Here is a 17,471-nt window from a genome sequence, read left to right on the forward strand (position 1 = left end):
GGGAGGAGGACACAATGGAGTTGTCAACCGTGATGGCGAGATCATGGAACGGGCAGTCCTTCCCCGGGAGGAAGAGCAGCTCCGTCTTGCCGAGGTTCAGCTTGAGGTGGTGATCCGTCATCCACACTGATATGTCTGCCAGACATGCAGAGATGCGATTCGCCACCTGGTTATCAGAAGGGGGAAAGGAGAAGATTAATTGTGTGTCGTCTGCATAGCAATGATAGGAGAGACCATATGAGGATATGACAGAGCCAAGTGACTTGGTGTATAGCGAGAATAGGAGAGGGCCTAGAACAGAGCCCTGGGGGACACCAGTGGTGAGAGCACGTGGTGCGGAGACAGATTCTCGCCACGCCACCTGGTAGGAGCGACCTGTCAGGTAGGACGCAATCCAAGCGTGGGCCGCGCCGGAGATGCCCAACTCGGAGAGGGTGGAGAGGAGGATCTGATGGTTCACAGTATCAAAGGCAGCCGATAGGGCTAGAAGGATGAGAGCAGAGGAGAGAGAGTTAGCTTTAGCAATGCGGTGCGCCTCCGTGACACAGAGAAGAGCAGTCTCAGTTGAATGACCAGTCTTGAAACCTGACTGATTTGGATCAAGAAGGTCATTCTGAGAGAGATAGCAGGAGAGCTGGCCAAGGACGGCACGTTCAAGAGTTTTGGAGAGAAAAGAAAGAAGGGACACTGGTCTGTAGTTGTTGACATCGGAAGGATCGAGTGTAGGTTTTTTCAGAAGGGGTGCAACTCTCGCTCTCTTGAAGACGGAAGGGATGTAGCCAGCGGTCAAGGATGAGTTGATGAGCGAGGTGAGGTAAGGGAGAAGGTCTCCGGAAATGGTCTGGAGAAGAGAGGAGGGGATAGGGTCAAGCGGGCAGGTTGTTGGGCGGCCGGCCGTCACAAGACGCGAGATTTCATCTGGAGTGAGAGGGGAGAAAGAGGTCAAAGCACAGGGTAGGGCAGTGTGAGCAGGACCAGTGGTGTCGTTTGACTTAGCAAACGAGGATCGGATGTCGTTTCAAAATGGTTGACGAAGTCATCCGCAGAGAGGGAGGAGGGGGGGGGGGGGGGGGAGGAGGATTCAGGAGGGAGGAGAAGGTGGAAAAGAGCTTCCTAGGGTTAGAGGCAGATGCTTGGAATTTAGAGTGGTAGAAAGTGACTTTAGCAGCAGAGACAGAAGAGGAAAATGTAGAGAGGAGGGAGTGAAAGGATGCCAGGTCCACAAGGAGGCGAGTTTTCCTCCATTTCCGCTCGGCTGCCCGGAGCCCTGTTCTGTGAGCTCGCAATGAGTCGTCGAGCCACGGAGCAGGGGGGGAGGACCGAGCCGGCCTGGAGGATAGGGGACATAGAGAGTCAAAGGATGCAGAAAGGGAGGAGAGGAGGGTTGAGGAGGCAGAATCAGGAGATAGGTTGGAGAAGGTTTGAGCAGGGGGAAGAGATGATAGGATGGAAGAGGAGAGAGTAGCGGGGGAGAGAGAGCGAAGGTTGGGATGGCGCAATACCATCCGAGTAGGGGCAGAGTGAGAAGTGTTGGATGAGAGCGAGAGGGAAAAGGATACAAGGTAGTGGTCGGAGACTTGGAGGGGAGTTGCAATGAGATTAGTGGAAGAACAGCATCTAGTAAAGATGAGGTCAAGCGTATTGCCTGCCTTGTGAGTAGGGGGGGGAAGGTGAGAGGGTGAGGTCAAAAGAGGAGAGGAGTGGAAAGAAGGAGGCAGAGAGGAATGAGTCAAAGGTAGACGTGGGGAGGTTAAAGTCACCCAGAACTGTGAGAGGTGAGCCATCCTCAGGAAAGTAGCTTATCAAGGCGTCAAGCTCATTGATGAACTCTCCAAGGGAACCTGGAGGGCGATAAATGATAAGGATGTTAAGCTTGAAAGGGCTGGTAACTGTGACAGCATGGAATTCAAAGGAGGCGATAGACAGATGGGTCAGGGGAGAAAGAGAGAATGTCCACTTGGGAGAGATGAGGATCCCAGTGCCACCACCCGCTGACCAGAAGCTCTCGGGGTGTGCGAGAACACGTGGGCAGACGAGGAGAGAGCAGTAGGAGTAGAAGTGTTATCTGTGGTAATCCATGTTTCCGTCAGCGCCAGGAAGTCGAGGGACTGGAGGGTAGAATAGGCTGAGATGAACTCTGCCTTGTTGGCTGCAGACCGGCAGTTCCAGAGGCTGCCGGAGACCTGGAACTCCACGTGGGTCGTGCGCGCAGGGACCACCAGGTTAGAGTGGCAGCGGCCATGCGGTGTGAAGCGTTTGTATGGCCTGTGCAGAGGGGAGAGAACAGGGATAGACAGACACATAGTTGACAGGCTACAGAAGAGGCTACGCTAATGCAAAGGAGATTGGAATGACAAGTGGACTACACGTCTCGAATGTTCAGAAAGTTAAGCTTACGTTGCAAAAATCTTATTGACTAAAATGATTAAAATGATACAGTACTGCTGGCTGGTGAAGTAGGCTAGCTAGCAGTGGCTGCGTTGTTGACTTTGTTTGAAAGTGTAGCTGGCTAGGTAACCTCGATAGTTTCAGTACTACACCTTATCATGATGCAAAGGCAACTATGTAGCTAGCTAACATAACACTAATCAAGACGTTCCTTTGTAATGTATTTAGTTTCTACAATGCTGCTCGTCGGTAATAGTTGGCTAGGTTTGGAAATGGCGTCGCGGGGGACGAAAATAGCTGGCCAGCTAACCTCGATAATTACTCTAAACTACACAATTATCAAACTATGACAAACTATGACAAAGACAACTTATTGACTAAAATGATACAGTACTGCTGGCTGGTAAAGTAGGCTAGCTAGTAGTGGCTGCGTTGTTGACTTTGTTTGAAAGTGTAGCTGGCTAGGTAACCTTGATAGTTTCAGTGTTACACCTTATCATGATACAAAGGCAACTATGTAGCTAGCTAACACTAGCTAACCTGGCTAGCTAACCTGGATAATTACTCTAAACTACACAATTATCTTAGATACAAAGACAGCAAAGACAACTATGTAGCTAGCTAACACTACACCAATCAAATCGTTCCGTTGTAATGTATTAGTTTCTACAGTGCTGCTAGTCGGTAGAAGTTGGCTAGCTAGCAGTGTTGACTAAGTAGGAGAACGGTGGCGCGGCGCGGCGGACGAAAATAGCTGGCTAGCTAACCTCGATAATTACTCTAAACTACACAATTATCTTAGATACAAAGAGAGCAAAGACAACTATGTAGCTAGCTAACACTACACTAATCAAATCGTTCCGTTGTAATGTATTAGTTTCTACAGTGCTGCTAGTCGGTAGAAGTTGGCTAGCTAGCTAGCAGTTGTTGACTAAGTAGGAGAACGGTGGCGCAGCGCGGCGGGCGAAAATAGCTGGCTAGCTAACTTCGAAAATTACTCTAAACTACACAATTATCTTTGATACAAAGACAGCTAAGTAGCTAGCTAAAAAATTGCTCAGATCAAACAAATCAAACTGTTGTAATGTAATGAGATGTAATATTACCTGCGGAGCGGAGTGCAGCACGACTACTTAGCTGAGGTAGTCATTGAAAAATCACGTTAACCTGTCTAGGGTCGGCGGGAAGAAATCGTCCCACCTACGTAACAGCCAGTGGAATCCTGTGGCGCGTTATTCAAATACCTTAGAAATGCTATTACTTCAATTTCTCAAACATATGACTATTTTACACCATTTTAAAGACAAGACTCTCGTTAATCTAACCACACTGTCCGATTTCAAAAAGGCTTTACAACGAAAGCAAAACATTAGATTATGTCAGCAGAGTACCCAGCCAGAAATAATCAGACACCCATTTTTCAAGCTAGCATATAATGTCACAAAAACCCAAACCACAGCTAAATGCAGCACTAACCTTTGATGATCTTCATCAGATGACACACCTAGGACATTATGTTATACAATGCATGCATGTTTTGTTCAATCAAGTTCATATTTATATCAAAAACCAGCTTTTACATTAGCATGTGACGTTCAGAACTAGCATACCCCCCGCAAACTTCCGGCGAATTTACAAAAAATTTGCTAAATTACTCACGATAAACGTTCACAAAAGCATAACAATTATTTTAAGAATTATAGATACAGAACTCCTCTATGCACTCGATATGTCCGATTTTAAAATAGCTTTTCGGTGAAAGCACATTTTGCAATATTCTGAGTAGATAGCCCGGCATCACAGGGCTAGCTATTTAGACACCCAGCAAGTTTAGCACTCACCAAAGTCAGATTTACTATAAGAAACATGTTAATACCTTTGGTGTTCTTCGTCAGAATGCACTCCCAGGACTTCTACTTCAATAACAAATGTTGGTTTGGTCCCAAATAATCCGTAGTTATATCCAAATATCCTCTGTTTTGTTCGTGCGTTCAAGACACTATCCGAATGGTAAAGAAGGGTGACGAGCACGACGCATTTCGTGACCAAAAATTTCTAAATATTCCATTACCGTACTTCGAAGCATGTCAACCGCTGTTTAAAATAAATTTTTATGGCATTTTTCTCGTAAAACAGCGATAATATTCCGACCGGGAATCTGCGTTTAGGTAAAAAGACGAAAGAAAATAAAGCATGGGGTCGACTCGTGCACGCGCCTAAGCCCATTGTCCTCTGATCGGCCACTTGCCAAAAACGCTAATGTGTTTCAGCCTGGGGCTGGAATTACATCATTCAGCTTTTTCCCGCCTTCTGAGAGCCTATGGGAGCCATAGGAAGTGTCACGTAACAGCAGAGATCCCCTGTTTTGGATAGAGATAATCAAGGAGGGCAAGAAATGGTCAGACAGGCCACTTCCTGTAAGGAATCTTCTCAGGTTTTTGCCTGCCATATGAATTCTGTTATACTCACAGACACCATTCAAACAGTTTTAGAAACTTTAGGGTGTTTGCTATCCAAAGCCAATAATTATATGCATATTCTAGTTACTGGGCAGGAGTAGTAACCAGATTAAATCGGGTACGTTTTTTATCCGGCCGTGCAAATACTGCCCCCTATCCCCAACAGGTTAAACACTATTATTGCACACTATTATTGCACACACAAGTGAATCCATGCAACTTGTTATGTGACTTGAGCAAATTTTTACTCATCATCGTATTTAGGCTTGCCATAACAAAGGGTTTGAATATCTATTTTCTTCAAGACATTTCAGCTTTTCATTTGTAATTAATTTGTAAACCTTTCTAAAAACATAAATCCACGTTGTCATTATGGGGTATTGTGATGTCATTATGGGGTATTGTGATGTCATTATGGGGTGTTGTGATGTCATTATGGGGTATTGTGATGTCATTATGGGGTGTTGTGATGTCATTATGGGGTATTGTGATGTCATTATGGGGTATTGTGATGTCATTATGGGGTATTGTGTGTGTAGGACAGTGACCACAAAAATCTAAATTTAATCCATTTGAAGTTCAGGCTTTAACAACAAGAAAATGTAGGATCAGTCAAAGGCGTGTGAATACTTCCTGAATGCACTGTAATGTGTTATATAATATACATCTATAATCTATAGGACTCTGAAGGCATAGAGATCATGCTAGGAGTGTTCTCCAGTGGTCTCCTCATCTATAGAGACCGACTGAGAATTAACCGCTTCGCCTGGCCCACCGTCCTGAAGATCTCCTACAAGAGAAACAACTTCTACATCAAGATACATCCTGGAGAGGTAAACACACAAACAACAACAACAACAACAACAACAGATCTGTCAGGGTTAGGAGTTTGCCTGACCATGTGAACCGACCAGGTAAAACTCTGGGACCAGTTTTACCACGGCCTAGTCGTTTTCTTGGTTATGTTAGGTGGTCAGGTAAAACTCTGGGACCAGTTTTACCACGGCCTAGTCGTTTTCTTGGTTATGTTAGGTGGTCAGGTAAAACTCTGGGACCAGTTTTACCACGGCCCGGGGTGGTTTTCTTGGTTATGTTAGGTGGTCAGGTAAAACTCTGGGACCAGTTTTACCACGGCCTAGTCGTTTTCTTGGTTATGTTAGGTGGTCAGGTAAAACTCTTGGACCTATTCATGAAGCTGCTTTCTGTTTGTCTTAAGATTGGAATCACTTCTGATATGGTTACCACCTCTCTCTCTTTCTCTCTCTCTCTCTCTCTCTCTCTCTCTCTCTCTCTCTCTCTCTCTCTCTCTCTCTCTCTCTCAATTCAATTCAATTCAAGGGGCTTTATTGGCATGGGAAACATGCTAACATTGCCAATGCAAGTGAAAAAGATAGTAAACAAAAATGTGAAATAAACAATCAGAAATGAACAGTAAACATTACACTCCACAGTTCCAAAGGAATAGAGGCATTTAAAATGTTGTATTATGGCTCTCCTCCCACCCTCTCTCTCTCACTCTCTCCTCTCTCTCTCTCCTCTCTCTCTGTCTCTCTCCTCTCTCTCTCTCTCTCCATCTCTCCTCTCTCTCTCTCTCCTCCCACCCACCCTCTCCTCTCTCTCTCCTCTCTATCTCTCCTCTCTCTCCTCTCTCTCTCTCCTCTCTATCTCTCTCCTCTCTCTCTCCTCTCTCTCCTCTCTATCTCTCCTTACTCTCCTTCTATCTCTCCTCTCTCTCCTCTCTATCTCTCTCTCTCTCTCCTCCCACCCACCCACCCTCTCTCTCTCTCCTCTCTCTCTCCTCTCTCTCTCCTCTCTCTCTGTCTCTCTCTCTCTATCTCTCTCTCTCTCTCTCCATCTCTCCTCTCTCTCTCTCTCTCTCCTCCCACCCACCCTCTCCTCTCTCTCTCCTCTCTCTCTCCTCTCTCTCCTCTCTATCTCTCTCCTCTCTCTCTCCTCTCTCTCTCTCCTCTCTATCTCTCTCCCCTCTCTCTCCTCTCTCTCCTCTCTATCTCTCCTTACTCTCCTTCTATCTCTCCTTTCTCTCCTCTCTATCTCTCTCTCTCTCTCTCTCTCTCCTCCCACCCACCCACCCTCTCTCTCTCTCTCTCCTCTCTCTCCCTCCTCTCTCTCTCTCTCCTCTCTATCTCTCCTCTCTCTCTCTCTCCTTTCTCTCTCTCCTTCTATCTCTCTCTCTCCTCTCTCTCTCTCCTCTCTATCTCTTCTCTCTCTCTCTCTCCTTTTTCTCTCTCCTTCTATCTATCTCTCTCTCCTCTCTCTCCTCTCTATCTCTCCTTACTCTCTCTCCTTCTATCTCTATCTCTCCTCTCTCGCTCTCTCTCTCCCCTCTTGCAGTTTGAGCAGTTTGAGAGCATGATTGGCTTCAAGCTCCCTAACCACCGTGCAGCCAAGAGACTGTGGAAGACATGTGTTGAGCAACATACATTCTTCAGGTAAGAGGTACGCTCAAGTGTTGTAGCCTGTCCATTAGATAGAAAACACAGCAGAAGCATTAAACGCACAAATCGTTATGCGTCATAAACATCAACATATGTTCTCAATGCCTTACTGTACTCTCCTCTCTTCTTCTCTCCTCTGTCAGACTGGTGTCCCCAGAGGCCCCCCCTAAGAAGTTCCTAGGTCTTGGTTCTAAGTTCCGTTACAGCGGTAGAACCCAGGCTCAGACCCGGAGAGTCTCCTCTCAGATCATCAGGGCCGCGCCCTTCTTCGAACGTTCCTCCTCCAAACGCTACCCCATGTCACGTAGTCTCGACGGAGGTATGGACTCATCCATTGTGTTGTTACCCTCCTAAATCACTCCCTACCCCTTCCCAATGAGGTAGGGACTCATCCATTGTGTTGTTACCCTCCTAAATCACTCCCTACCCCTTCCCAACGGAGGTAGGAACTATAAGAGTCTGTAAGCAGTGTAGTGATGGATCTTCCTCTTTACAGACCTGTAAACATCAGTGTCAGGTCCTAGAGGAAGGGGTTAGGGCTACTGAGGACCGGGCTTTTTCATTAACACCCAAAACACTTCAATCTTCAAATCACACATCTTGAATGTAAATGTCACTGTCTTTCCTCCCAGTGCCCAACACAGAGAACCACCACACCCTGATGATGAGGGAAGCTACACCAGCCAAAGCTGTCGCCACGGGAGACCTGATCACCACCACGGGAGACCTGATCACCACCACGGGAGACCTGATCACCACCACGGGAGACCTGATCACCACCACGGGAGACCTGATCACCACCACGGGAGACCTGTTCACCACCACGGGAGACCTGATCACCACGGTAACCCCAGAGAAGAAGGCAGAGGAGGAGAAGGCTGAGGAAGAGGCGGAGCAGACCAACGCCGACGAGACGTCGGATCACAACGTCATCTCAACCCCGCTCAGACTTGACAACAAGGTAGATTATCTTCCTCTTCCTCATATTAGCCAATAAGGTTAGCCGTAGACGTTTGGTTAGTATTAAAGAGTGCCAGTACCAATATGATTGGTCCAGGGTTAAGCAGTTTGGGTCACACTCAACTCTGAGTTGGATGAATCTTAAACTCAAAAGGCTGGTGGAAAAATATGTCCTCTGAATTGTAGCGGTGCCTTTGCTCTAAGGAAAGGCAACGGTAGCCTTCCTAGTAACAGCTCTACTGAAGCCTGTCTGACCTGTAGAGAACTCTAGAAAGAGTGAATCCTAAACGGCTATCTGTGGACATTGGATTTTCTTATTACTATCGGTACTGTCAAAGGACGTCACAACAGCGTTATTACTGTCGGTACTGTCAAAGGACGTCACAACAGCGTTATTACTGTCGGTACTGTCAAAGGACGTCACAACAACGTTATTACTGTCGGTACTGTCAAAGGACGTTACAACAGCGTTATTACTGTCGGTACTGTCAAAGGACGTCACACTGTCGGTACTGTCAAAGGACGTCACAACAGCGTTATTACTGTCGGTACTGTCAAAGGACGTCACAACAGCGTTATTACTGTCGGTACTGTCAAAGGACGTTACAACAGCGTTATTACTGTCGGTACTGTCAAAGGACGTCACAACAGCGTTATTACTGTCGGTACTGTCAAAGGACGTCACAACAGCGTTATTACTGTCGGTACTGTCAAAGGACGTCACAACAGCGTTATTACTGTCGGTACTGTCAAAGGACGTCACAACAGCGTTATTACTGTCGGTACTGTCAAAGGACGTTACAACAGCGTTATTACTGTCGGTACTGTCAAAGGACGTCACAACAGCGTTATTACTGTCGGTACTGTCAACGGACGTTACAAAGGTACAAAGTAAGATGAGAATCTTTACAACTCACCCCAAGATGAACCTCGTGTCTTCGGTCTTCTTATAGTAAATGGGTAAGTTGGGTTAGGAGGGTTATCTTGTTTCTTTCTCTACAATGCTTCCAGCGTATTTACTCTCTGCTCAGCTCTATACCATAACTGACTTTTCTTGTCTTGTTGCTTAACTAATTAGCTTTTCTTTTCTCCTCCCCCCCATTTGGATCGTCCATCATTCCACTCCTCCCTCTCCTCATGTGAATTGGCTCTCCATCCCACTGTCCACCCCCTCCCCTGCTGCCTCCCTCTATCAGTGCTCCCCATGTCTGTACCCCTCCGCTCTGACCCCCTCCCTCCCCTCCTCCCGCGTGACCTCCACTAAGGGCCTCTCGGCAGCGCAGGGAGAACGCGTCCCGTATAACGCTGTGCGTCCGTCAGCCCGGCTAAATCCTCTGCGGGTTCCCGTCGGCGCCAGGCCAAAGCGGACCGCACCGCCGCCCTCCTAGAGGAGCAGGTGTTACTCCTGTAGGCCCGGAAACAGCGTCTAGAACAGCTGAAGGCCCATGGGAGGCGGGGCGGCACTCTGTTCGCCTTCTCCCTGCACCTCCCCGACCTCTCCTCTTTTCTGGATGAGGATGGCTACCTCACCTTGCTCCCTGAGAGCGCGCAGCATTTCCGGCCCTGCAAGTCGCCTTCTTTCATCCCCTGCTTCTTCTACATCATCTTCTTCTTTCTCTTGTCCACGTCGTTCTCGGTGCCTAACGCCCTCACGCTGTCCTTCCCGCTGGCGCTGTGTCTGTGCTACCTGGAGCCCAAGGCGGCTTCTCTCACCGCCTCCATCGATCAGGGCCTGCATCCCCATGACAGTTGTTCAGAGGAAGAGGAAGCGGTGTGGTCTACTTATAGTAGACCTTAAAATCAAATCACATTTTAGTTGTCACATGCGCTGATTAGACCTTACCGTGAAATGCTTGAAATAACACTACTACATCAGTAACTCTACTATAGTAGGGCCTTAAACCACTACTACATCAGTAACTCTACTATAGTAGGGCCTTAAACCACTACTACATCAGTAACTCTACTATAGTAGGGCCTTAAACCACTACTACATCAGTAACTCTACTATAGTAGGCCTTAAACCACTACTACATCAGTAACTCTACTATAGTAGGGCCTTAAACCACTACTACATCAGTAACTCTACTATAGTAGGGCCTTAAACCACTACAACATCAGTAACTCTACTATAGTAGGGCCTTAAACCACTACTACATCAGTAACTCTACTATAGTAGGCCTTAAACCACTACTACATCAGTAACTCTACTATAGTAGGACCTTAAACCACTACTACATCAGTAACTGCTATAGTAGGACCTTAAACCACTACTACATCAGTAACTCTACTATAGTAGGACCTTAAACCACTACAACATCAGTAACTCTCCTATAGTAGGGCCTTAAACCACTACTACATCAGTAACTCTACTATAGTAGGGCCTTAAACCACTATTACATCAGTAACTGCTATAGTAGGACCTTAAACCACTACTACATCAGTAACTCTACTATAGTAGGGCCTTAAACCACTACTACATCAGTAACTCTACTATAGTAGGACCTTAAACCACTACTACATCAGTAACTCTACTATAGTAGGGCCTTAAACCACTACAACATCACTGTTCAACGTTAGCGGTTTACATTTCCTCGGAGTCCGTTCAACGTTAACGGTTTACATTTCCTCGGCGTCCGTTCAACATTAACAGTTTACATTTTCTCGGCGTCCGTTCAACATTAACGGTTTCTACTTCCTGTCTGTTTAACGTTAACGGTTTCTACTTCCTGTCTGTTTAACGTTAACGGTTTCTACTTCCTCTGTCTGTTTAACGTTAACGGTTTCTACTTCCGGTCTGTTTAACGTTAACGGTTTCTACTTCCTCTGTCTGTTTAACGTTAACGGTTTCTACTTCCTGTCGGTTTAACGTTAACGGTTTCTACTTCCTCTGTCTGTTTAATGTTAACGGTTTCTAATTCCTCTGTCTGTTTACAAATTATTCTTGCTTCTCTCTTCTTTTTTTTGCCAAGCTTAATCTTTGTAGCTTTTTGTAATGCTTATATAGCGACCTCTATGTATTTCCCAATGCATCCAACCATTATCTCCGTTCATGATTGTGATTGTTCAGGAGAAATATCCTCACTGTTCAGGAGAAATATCCTCACTGTTCAGGAGAAATATCCTCACTGTTCAGGAGAAATATTCAACGTTAACTTTTCCAAAGTTTGAACTGGGTTTCTCTCTCTCATTTCCCTGCTTGCTGATCGGGAACGGTTCCGCTGTCTGTTTTAAATAACAGACAGACAGCGAGCAAACTGACTTTGACCTGGATGGAGAAACCACGGCTTCTGAGGTTAGTAGGGAGAAGATCCCAGTCTGGAGTCTAGAAGCATCAGTCAATGAGGGTCAGGGTGAGGTTGTGATGAACAAATACTGAAGCTGCTTATTTCTTGTATTTACGCTGCACATTTATTTTAGATTCTCTGGGGATGCAAGCTTTTCAGTACAGTGGATTAGTCTACTTTCTGCAAAGCAGCAGATATATATTGGGTTTAAGTCTGCATTGTTATTAACATATTTATGTGAAGGACTTTCACTCGGAATTGTATCTCAGGTTTCCTGATTCTGTACCTGGCCCTGTCTCTTTCCCTCCTTCCCTCTGTTGTGTCCTCCTTCCCTCTGTTGTGTCCTCCTTTCCTCCCTTCACTGTGTCCTCACCTCCCTCCCTCCCTCCCTCCCTCCCTCCCTCCCTCCCTCCCTCCCTCCCTCCCTCCCTCCCTCCCTCCCTCCCTCCCTCCCTCCCTCCCTCCCTCCCTCTACTGTGTCCTTAATCCCCTCCCTCCCTCTCTCTACTGTGTCCTCACCTCCCTCCCTCCCTCCCTCTCGCTACTGTGTCCTCACCTTCCTCCCTCCCTCTCTCTACTGTGTCCTCAACCCCCTCCCTCCCTCTCTCTACTGTGTCCTCACCTCCCTCCCTCCCTCCCTCCCTCCCTCCCTCCCTCCCTCCCTCCCTCCCTCCCTCCCTCCCTCCCTCCCTCCCTCCCTCCCTCCCTCCCTCCCTCCCTCCCTCCCTCTCTCTACTGTGTCCTCACCTCCCTCCCTCTCTCAACTGTGTCCTAACCTCCCACCCTCCCTCTACTGTGTCCTCACCTCCCTCCCTACCTACCTCTCGCTACTATGTCCTCACCTCCCTCCCTCCCTCTCTCCCTCCCTCCCTCTCTCTACTGTGTCCTCAACCCCCTCCCTCCCACTCTCTACTGTGTCCACACCTCCCTCCCTCTCTCAACTGTGTCCACACCTCCCTTCCTCCCTCCCTCTCGCTTATGTGTCCTCAACACCCTCCCTCCCTCTCTCTACTGTGTCCTCACCTCCCTTCCTCCCTCCCTCTCTCAACTGTGTCCTCACCTCCCTCCCTCCCTCCATCCCTCCCTCCCTCCCTCCCTCCCTCCCTCCCTCCCTCCCTCCCTCCCTCCCTCCCTCCCTCCCTCCCTCCCTCCCTCCCTCCCTCCCTCCCTCCCTCCCTCCCCTCCCTCCCTCCCTCCCTCTACTGTGTCCTCACCTCCCTCCCTCTCTCTCAACTGTGTCCTCACCTCCCTCCCTCCCTCTCTCTTCTGTGTCCTCAACTCCCTCCCTCCCTCTCTCAACTTTGTCCTCACCTCCCTTCCTCCCTCCCTCTCTCTACTGTGTCCTCACCTCCCTCCCTCCCTCTCGCTACTATGTCCTCACCTCCCTTCCTCCCTCCCTCTCTCTACTGTGTCCACACCTCCCTCCCTCTCGCTTCTGTGTCCTCACCTCCCTTCCTCCCTCCCTCTCGCTACTATGTCCTCACCTACTTCCCTCCCTCTCTCAACTGTGTCCTCACCTCCCTTCCTCCCTCCCTCTCTCTACTGTGTCCTCACCTACTTCCCTCCCTCTCTCAACTGTGTCCTCACCTCCCTTTCTCCCTCCCTCTCGCTTCTATGTCCTCACCTCCCTCCCTCCCTCTCTCTACTGTGTCCTCACCTCCCTTCCTCCCTCCCTCTCTCTACTGTGTCCTCACCTACTTCCCTCCCTCCCTCTCTCTACTGTGTCCTCACCTCCCTTCCTCCCTCCCTCTCTCTACTGTGTCCTCACCTCCCTCCCTCCCTCTCTCCCTCCCTCCCTCTCTCTACTGTGTCCTCACCTCCCTCCCTCCCTCCCTCTCTCCCTCCCTCCCTCTCTCTACTGTGTCCTCAACCCCCTCCCTCCCACTCTCTACTGTGTCCACACCTCCCTCCCTCTCTCAACTGTGTCCTCACCTCCCTTCCTCCCTCCCTCTCGCTTCTGTGTCCTCAACTCCCTCCCTCCCTCTCTCTACTGTGTCCTCACCTCCCTTCCTCCCTCCCTCTCGCTACTATGTCCTCACCTACTTCCCTCCCTCTCTCAACTGTGTCCTCACCTCCCTTCCTCCCTCCCTCTCTCTACTGTGTCCTCACCTACCTCCCTCCCTCTCTCAACTGTGTCCTCACCTCCCTTTCTCCCTCCCTCTCGCTTCTGTGTCCTCACCTCCCTCCCTCCCTCTCTCTACTGTGTCCTCACCTCCCTTCCTCCCTCCCTCTCGCTACTATGTCCTCACCTCCCTCCCTCCCTCTCTCTACTGTGTCCTCACCTCCCTTCCTCCCTCCCTCTCTCTACTGTGTCCTCACCTACTTCCCTCCCTCTCTCAACTGTGTCCTCACCTACTTCCCTCCCTCTCAACTGTGTCCTCACCTCCCTCCCCCCTCTCAACTGTGTCCTCATTTCCCTCCCTCCCTCTCTCTACTGTGTCCTCCCTCCCTCCCTCCCTCCCTCCCTCCCTCCCTCCCTCCCTCCCTCCCTCCCTCCCTCCCTCCCTCCCTCCCTCCCTCCCTCCCTCCCTCCCTCCCTCCCTCTACTGTGTCCTCCCTCCCTCCCTCTACTGTGTCCTCCCTCCCTCCCTCTACTGTGTCCTCCCTCCCTCTGTCGTTCTTTCTTTCTGCTGTCAGTCGGAGGCAGAGGATGATTACTCTGAGAAGAAGACACAGGTACTCTGTGTTTTACCGTCATGACCACCAGCTCAGTACCACTGAGTGATGGCGACATCTCTCTCTATATCCGTGCTCTCTGCTTCATATAATAAACTATGAGCTCCTTCGTCTTGTCCTGTTTAATCTAGCATGGCCTGCTGCTGCCACATACGTACTGTCACAACTGCTTAGAGTTTCAGTTAAACAACCGTTCAGTTTGATATACATACATCTAGATGTTTGTGCTTGGCCACATCAAATCAAAATGTTATTAGTCACATTTGCGCCAAATACAACAGGTGTAGGTAGACCTTACAGTGAAATGCTGAATACAACAGGTGTAGGGAGACCTTACAGTGAAATGCTGAATACAACAGGTGTAGTAGACCTCACAGTGAAATGCTTATTTACGAGCCCTTAACCAACAATGCAGTAAAAATGATGTTATCACATTTTAATTTTCTGTTGAGGAATCAGATTGCTTGTTTTATTTAGCCTTGCTGACTGATATGTTGTGGTAACTAGGATGAGGTGATTCTGGGAGTTATTTTATCCACAGCCTTAAGAGGACATAACTCCCTACCTCCCGTAACTCTCTATCTACTATGTATAGGCCTGTTATAAAGCACTAGACACAAAATAATGTTGCTCATGGATCCCTCTCCCCTGTTGTTTTCCCACAGTATAGTTTCATTAGGCGATTTAAAGGAGAGAACGTATTTTTTTTATTTTATCAAGCGTAGTAATCTCATGTTAAAGGTTGGTGACAAACAGAACACATGATGCATTTAGCGTGACGTTCTGCTGCCATGAAAAATAAAAAATAAAAATAAAATAATGTTCAATACATGAACTACTAGTTAGACTAGGTATGTCTTCACCACATCTTAGACAATCAAAGCTTCAATAGAAAACACAAAACACCAAATCAAAGCTAGCCTCTCGACCCTTTGTACAGCCCGCCCAGTCAGTAATCACCTACACTACTCCCTGCCTGTTTGTGTTCCTGCTTTGGTTATTGGTCGACCAGCACCTCACGTCCTTGTATCCTGCTCTCTGGTTTTGTGGTTCAGGACACAGAAGAGTTGGAGGAGAAGGTGAAACACCAGAGAGACGTCAACGAAATGAAGCATTACTTCTTAGACACACCAGGTGGCGCTGACACCCCAGGACTGAAGAGACTGTCCTCGTCATCTCTGGCACGCTCCCACAGCGGGGGAGGAGTGGAGGAGGCACCTATGATTGAACCACTACACACCCGACAGGACTCCTCAGTAAGATCCAGGTTCGAGGGGGGAGTATTAGAATACATACTAGCTAACCGCGTGGGTACACTGGCTGGTCGGGACCGAGTCTGGTCTTAGGTAGGAGAAGAGACTTTTCTTATCCCACGGCATTACAGAAGAGCACCCGTGACAGAGACACTACACACACCCCCAGCAGACGTAAGAGAGAGTGGCTTAGATACTTATTTATTTCCCTCGTTAAAATGCAAATAATTTTATAACATTTTTGACATGCGTTTTTCTGGATTTTTTTGTTGTTGTTGTTTTTCTGTCTCTCACTGTTCAAATAAACCTACCATTACAATTATAGACTGATCATTTCTTTGTCAGTGGGCAAACGTACAAAATCAGCAGAGGATCAAATACATTTTTCCCCTCACTGTAACTGCATGGGTAGTGGTGCACTGCGTGGATATACAGCCCTCTCTCACAGAGAATCAGAGGAAGCCGTAAGATGAACATAAGCTGTAGGGGGGGACTAGATAACTGCATGGGTACCCTGGCTGTAACAGGAGTATGGTCTTAGGTAGGAGGACTGTTTTAACTCCCACCAAGGAGTGAACCACTGAACACCAAGGACATAAAAGCCAGGCTGGACTACTAGCTAACTGCATGGAGGGTCCTGGGTTCCTGAGTTTCCCCTGCATGAGCAGGAATGGACACATGGGGGGGCCTCCCGAGTGGCACAGCGGTCTAAGGCACTACATCGCAGTGCTAGAGGCATTACTACACACCCGGGTTCATTCTCGGGCTGTGCCACAACTGGCCGTGGCCAGAAGTCCCATAGGACGGCGCACAATTGGCCCAGCGTCGTCCCGGGTTAGGGGAGGGTTTGGCCCGGGGGGCTTTACTTGGCTCATAGCGCTCTAGCGACTCCCTGTGTGCTGGCCGGGCGCCTGCAGGCTGACCCCGGTCGCCAGTTGAACGGTGTTTCCTCCAACACATTGGTGCGGCTGGCTTCCGGGTTAAGCGGGAGGGTGTTAAGGAGCGCAGTTAGATGGGTCATGTTTTCGGAGGACGCATGACTCCACCGTCGCCTCTCCCGAGCCCGTTGGGGAGTTGCAGCGATGAGACAAGATCGAGAATTGGGGAGAAAAAAAGGGGGGTAAAATAAACACACACACAAAAAGAATGGACACATGGTCAGGGAAAAGCTGTTGTTATTATGCTGCAGTAGAACAGAACCGGACACTTACATGGACACTACTTACAACATGGACCATGGAGGCTAAATTAATGTTATATTGTCTGTATACTATATCATATATAACTGGGTTTTCTCTGTAGGAGACAGAGGAGATTCCTGCTGCTGAGGAAGAGATGCAGCAGGAGGTACAAGCTAATGCCATTGAGGTAAGACAGTCCGTGTGTGTGTACGTGTGTGTACGTGTGTGTACGTGTCACTCCGTGTGTCTGTGTGGTCACTGTAGCAAAGTCTCAACCTAGTATGTGTACGTGTAGGTCTGTCTGTCTGTGTCTCCATCTGTCCTTGTGTCTCTGTGTGTCTCTGTGTGTGTCTCTGTGTGTCTCTTTGTGTCTGTGTGTCTCTCTGTGTGTGTCTCTTTGTGTCTCTGTGTCTCTGTCTCTCTGTATGTCTCTGTGTGTCTCTCTGTGTGTGTCTCTGTGTGTGTCTCTTTGTGTCTGTGTGTCTCTGTGTCTCTGTCTCTCTGTGTGTCTCTCTCTGTGTGTCTCTCTCTGTGTGTCTCTGTGTCTCTCTGTGTGTCTCTCTCTCTGTGTGTCTCTGTGTCTCTCTGTGTGTGTCTCTCTCTGTGTGTCTCTGTGTGTGTCTCTCTCTGTGTGTCTCTCTGTGTATCTCATTGTGTCTGTGTCTGCATCTGTGTTTGTGTCTCTGTGCGTCTCTGTGTGTCTGTGTGTGTGTGTGTGTGTGTCTCTCTGTGTGTGTCTCTCTGTGTGTGTCTCTCTGTATGTGTCTCTATGTGTGTGTCTCTTTGTGTGTCTCTGTGTGTGTCTCTGTGT

General features: G+C 48.4%; 1 protein-coding gene across 1 annotated transcript in view; it reads left to right on the forward strand.

Annotated features, from left to right (window-relative positions):
• LOC106592546 (band 4.1-like protein 3) overlaps positions 1-15,572 on the forward strand; it is a 260,004-nt gene extending 244,432 nt beyond the window's left edge. The window contains exons 7-13 of the mRNA XM_082961403.1: positions 5,528-5,680; positions 7,200-7,297; positions 7,447-7,622; positions 8,092-8,264; positions 11,505-11,558; positions 14,188-14,226; positions 15,282-15,572. Of these exons, the coding sequence (XP_082817529.1) occupies positions 5,528-5,680; positions 7,200-7,297; positions 7,447-7,622; positions 8,092-8,264; positions 11,505-11,558; positions 14,188-14,226; positions 15,282-15,572 (984 nt within the window). The remainder of the gene's footprint in view (positions 1-5,527; positions 5,681-7,199; positions 7,298-7,446; positions 7,623-8,091; positions 8,265-11,504; positions 11,559-14,187; positions 14,227-15,281) is intronic.
• Positions 15,573-17,471: the final 1,899 nt, after the last annotated feature.

Source organism: Salmo salar, chromosome 14 (genome assembly GCF_965601325.2).
Source record: "Salmo salar chromosome 14, fSalSal1, whole genome shotgun sequence".
NCBI lineage: Eukaryota > Metazoa > Chordata > Actinopteri > Salmoniformes > Salmonidae > Salmo > Salmo salar.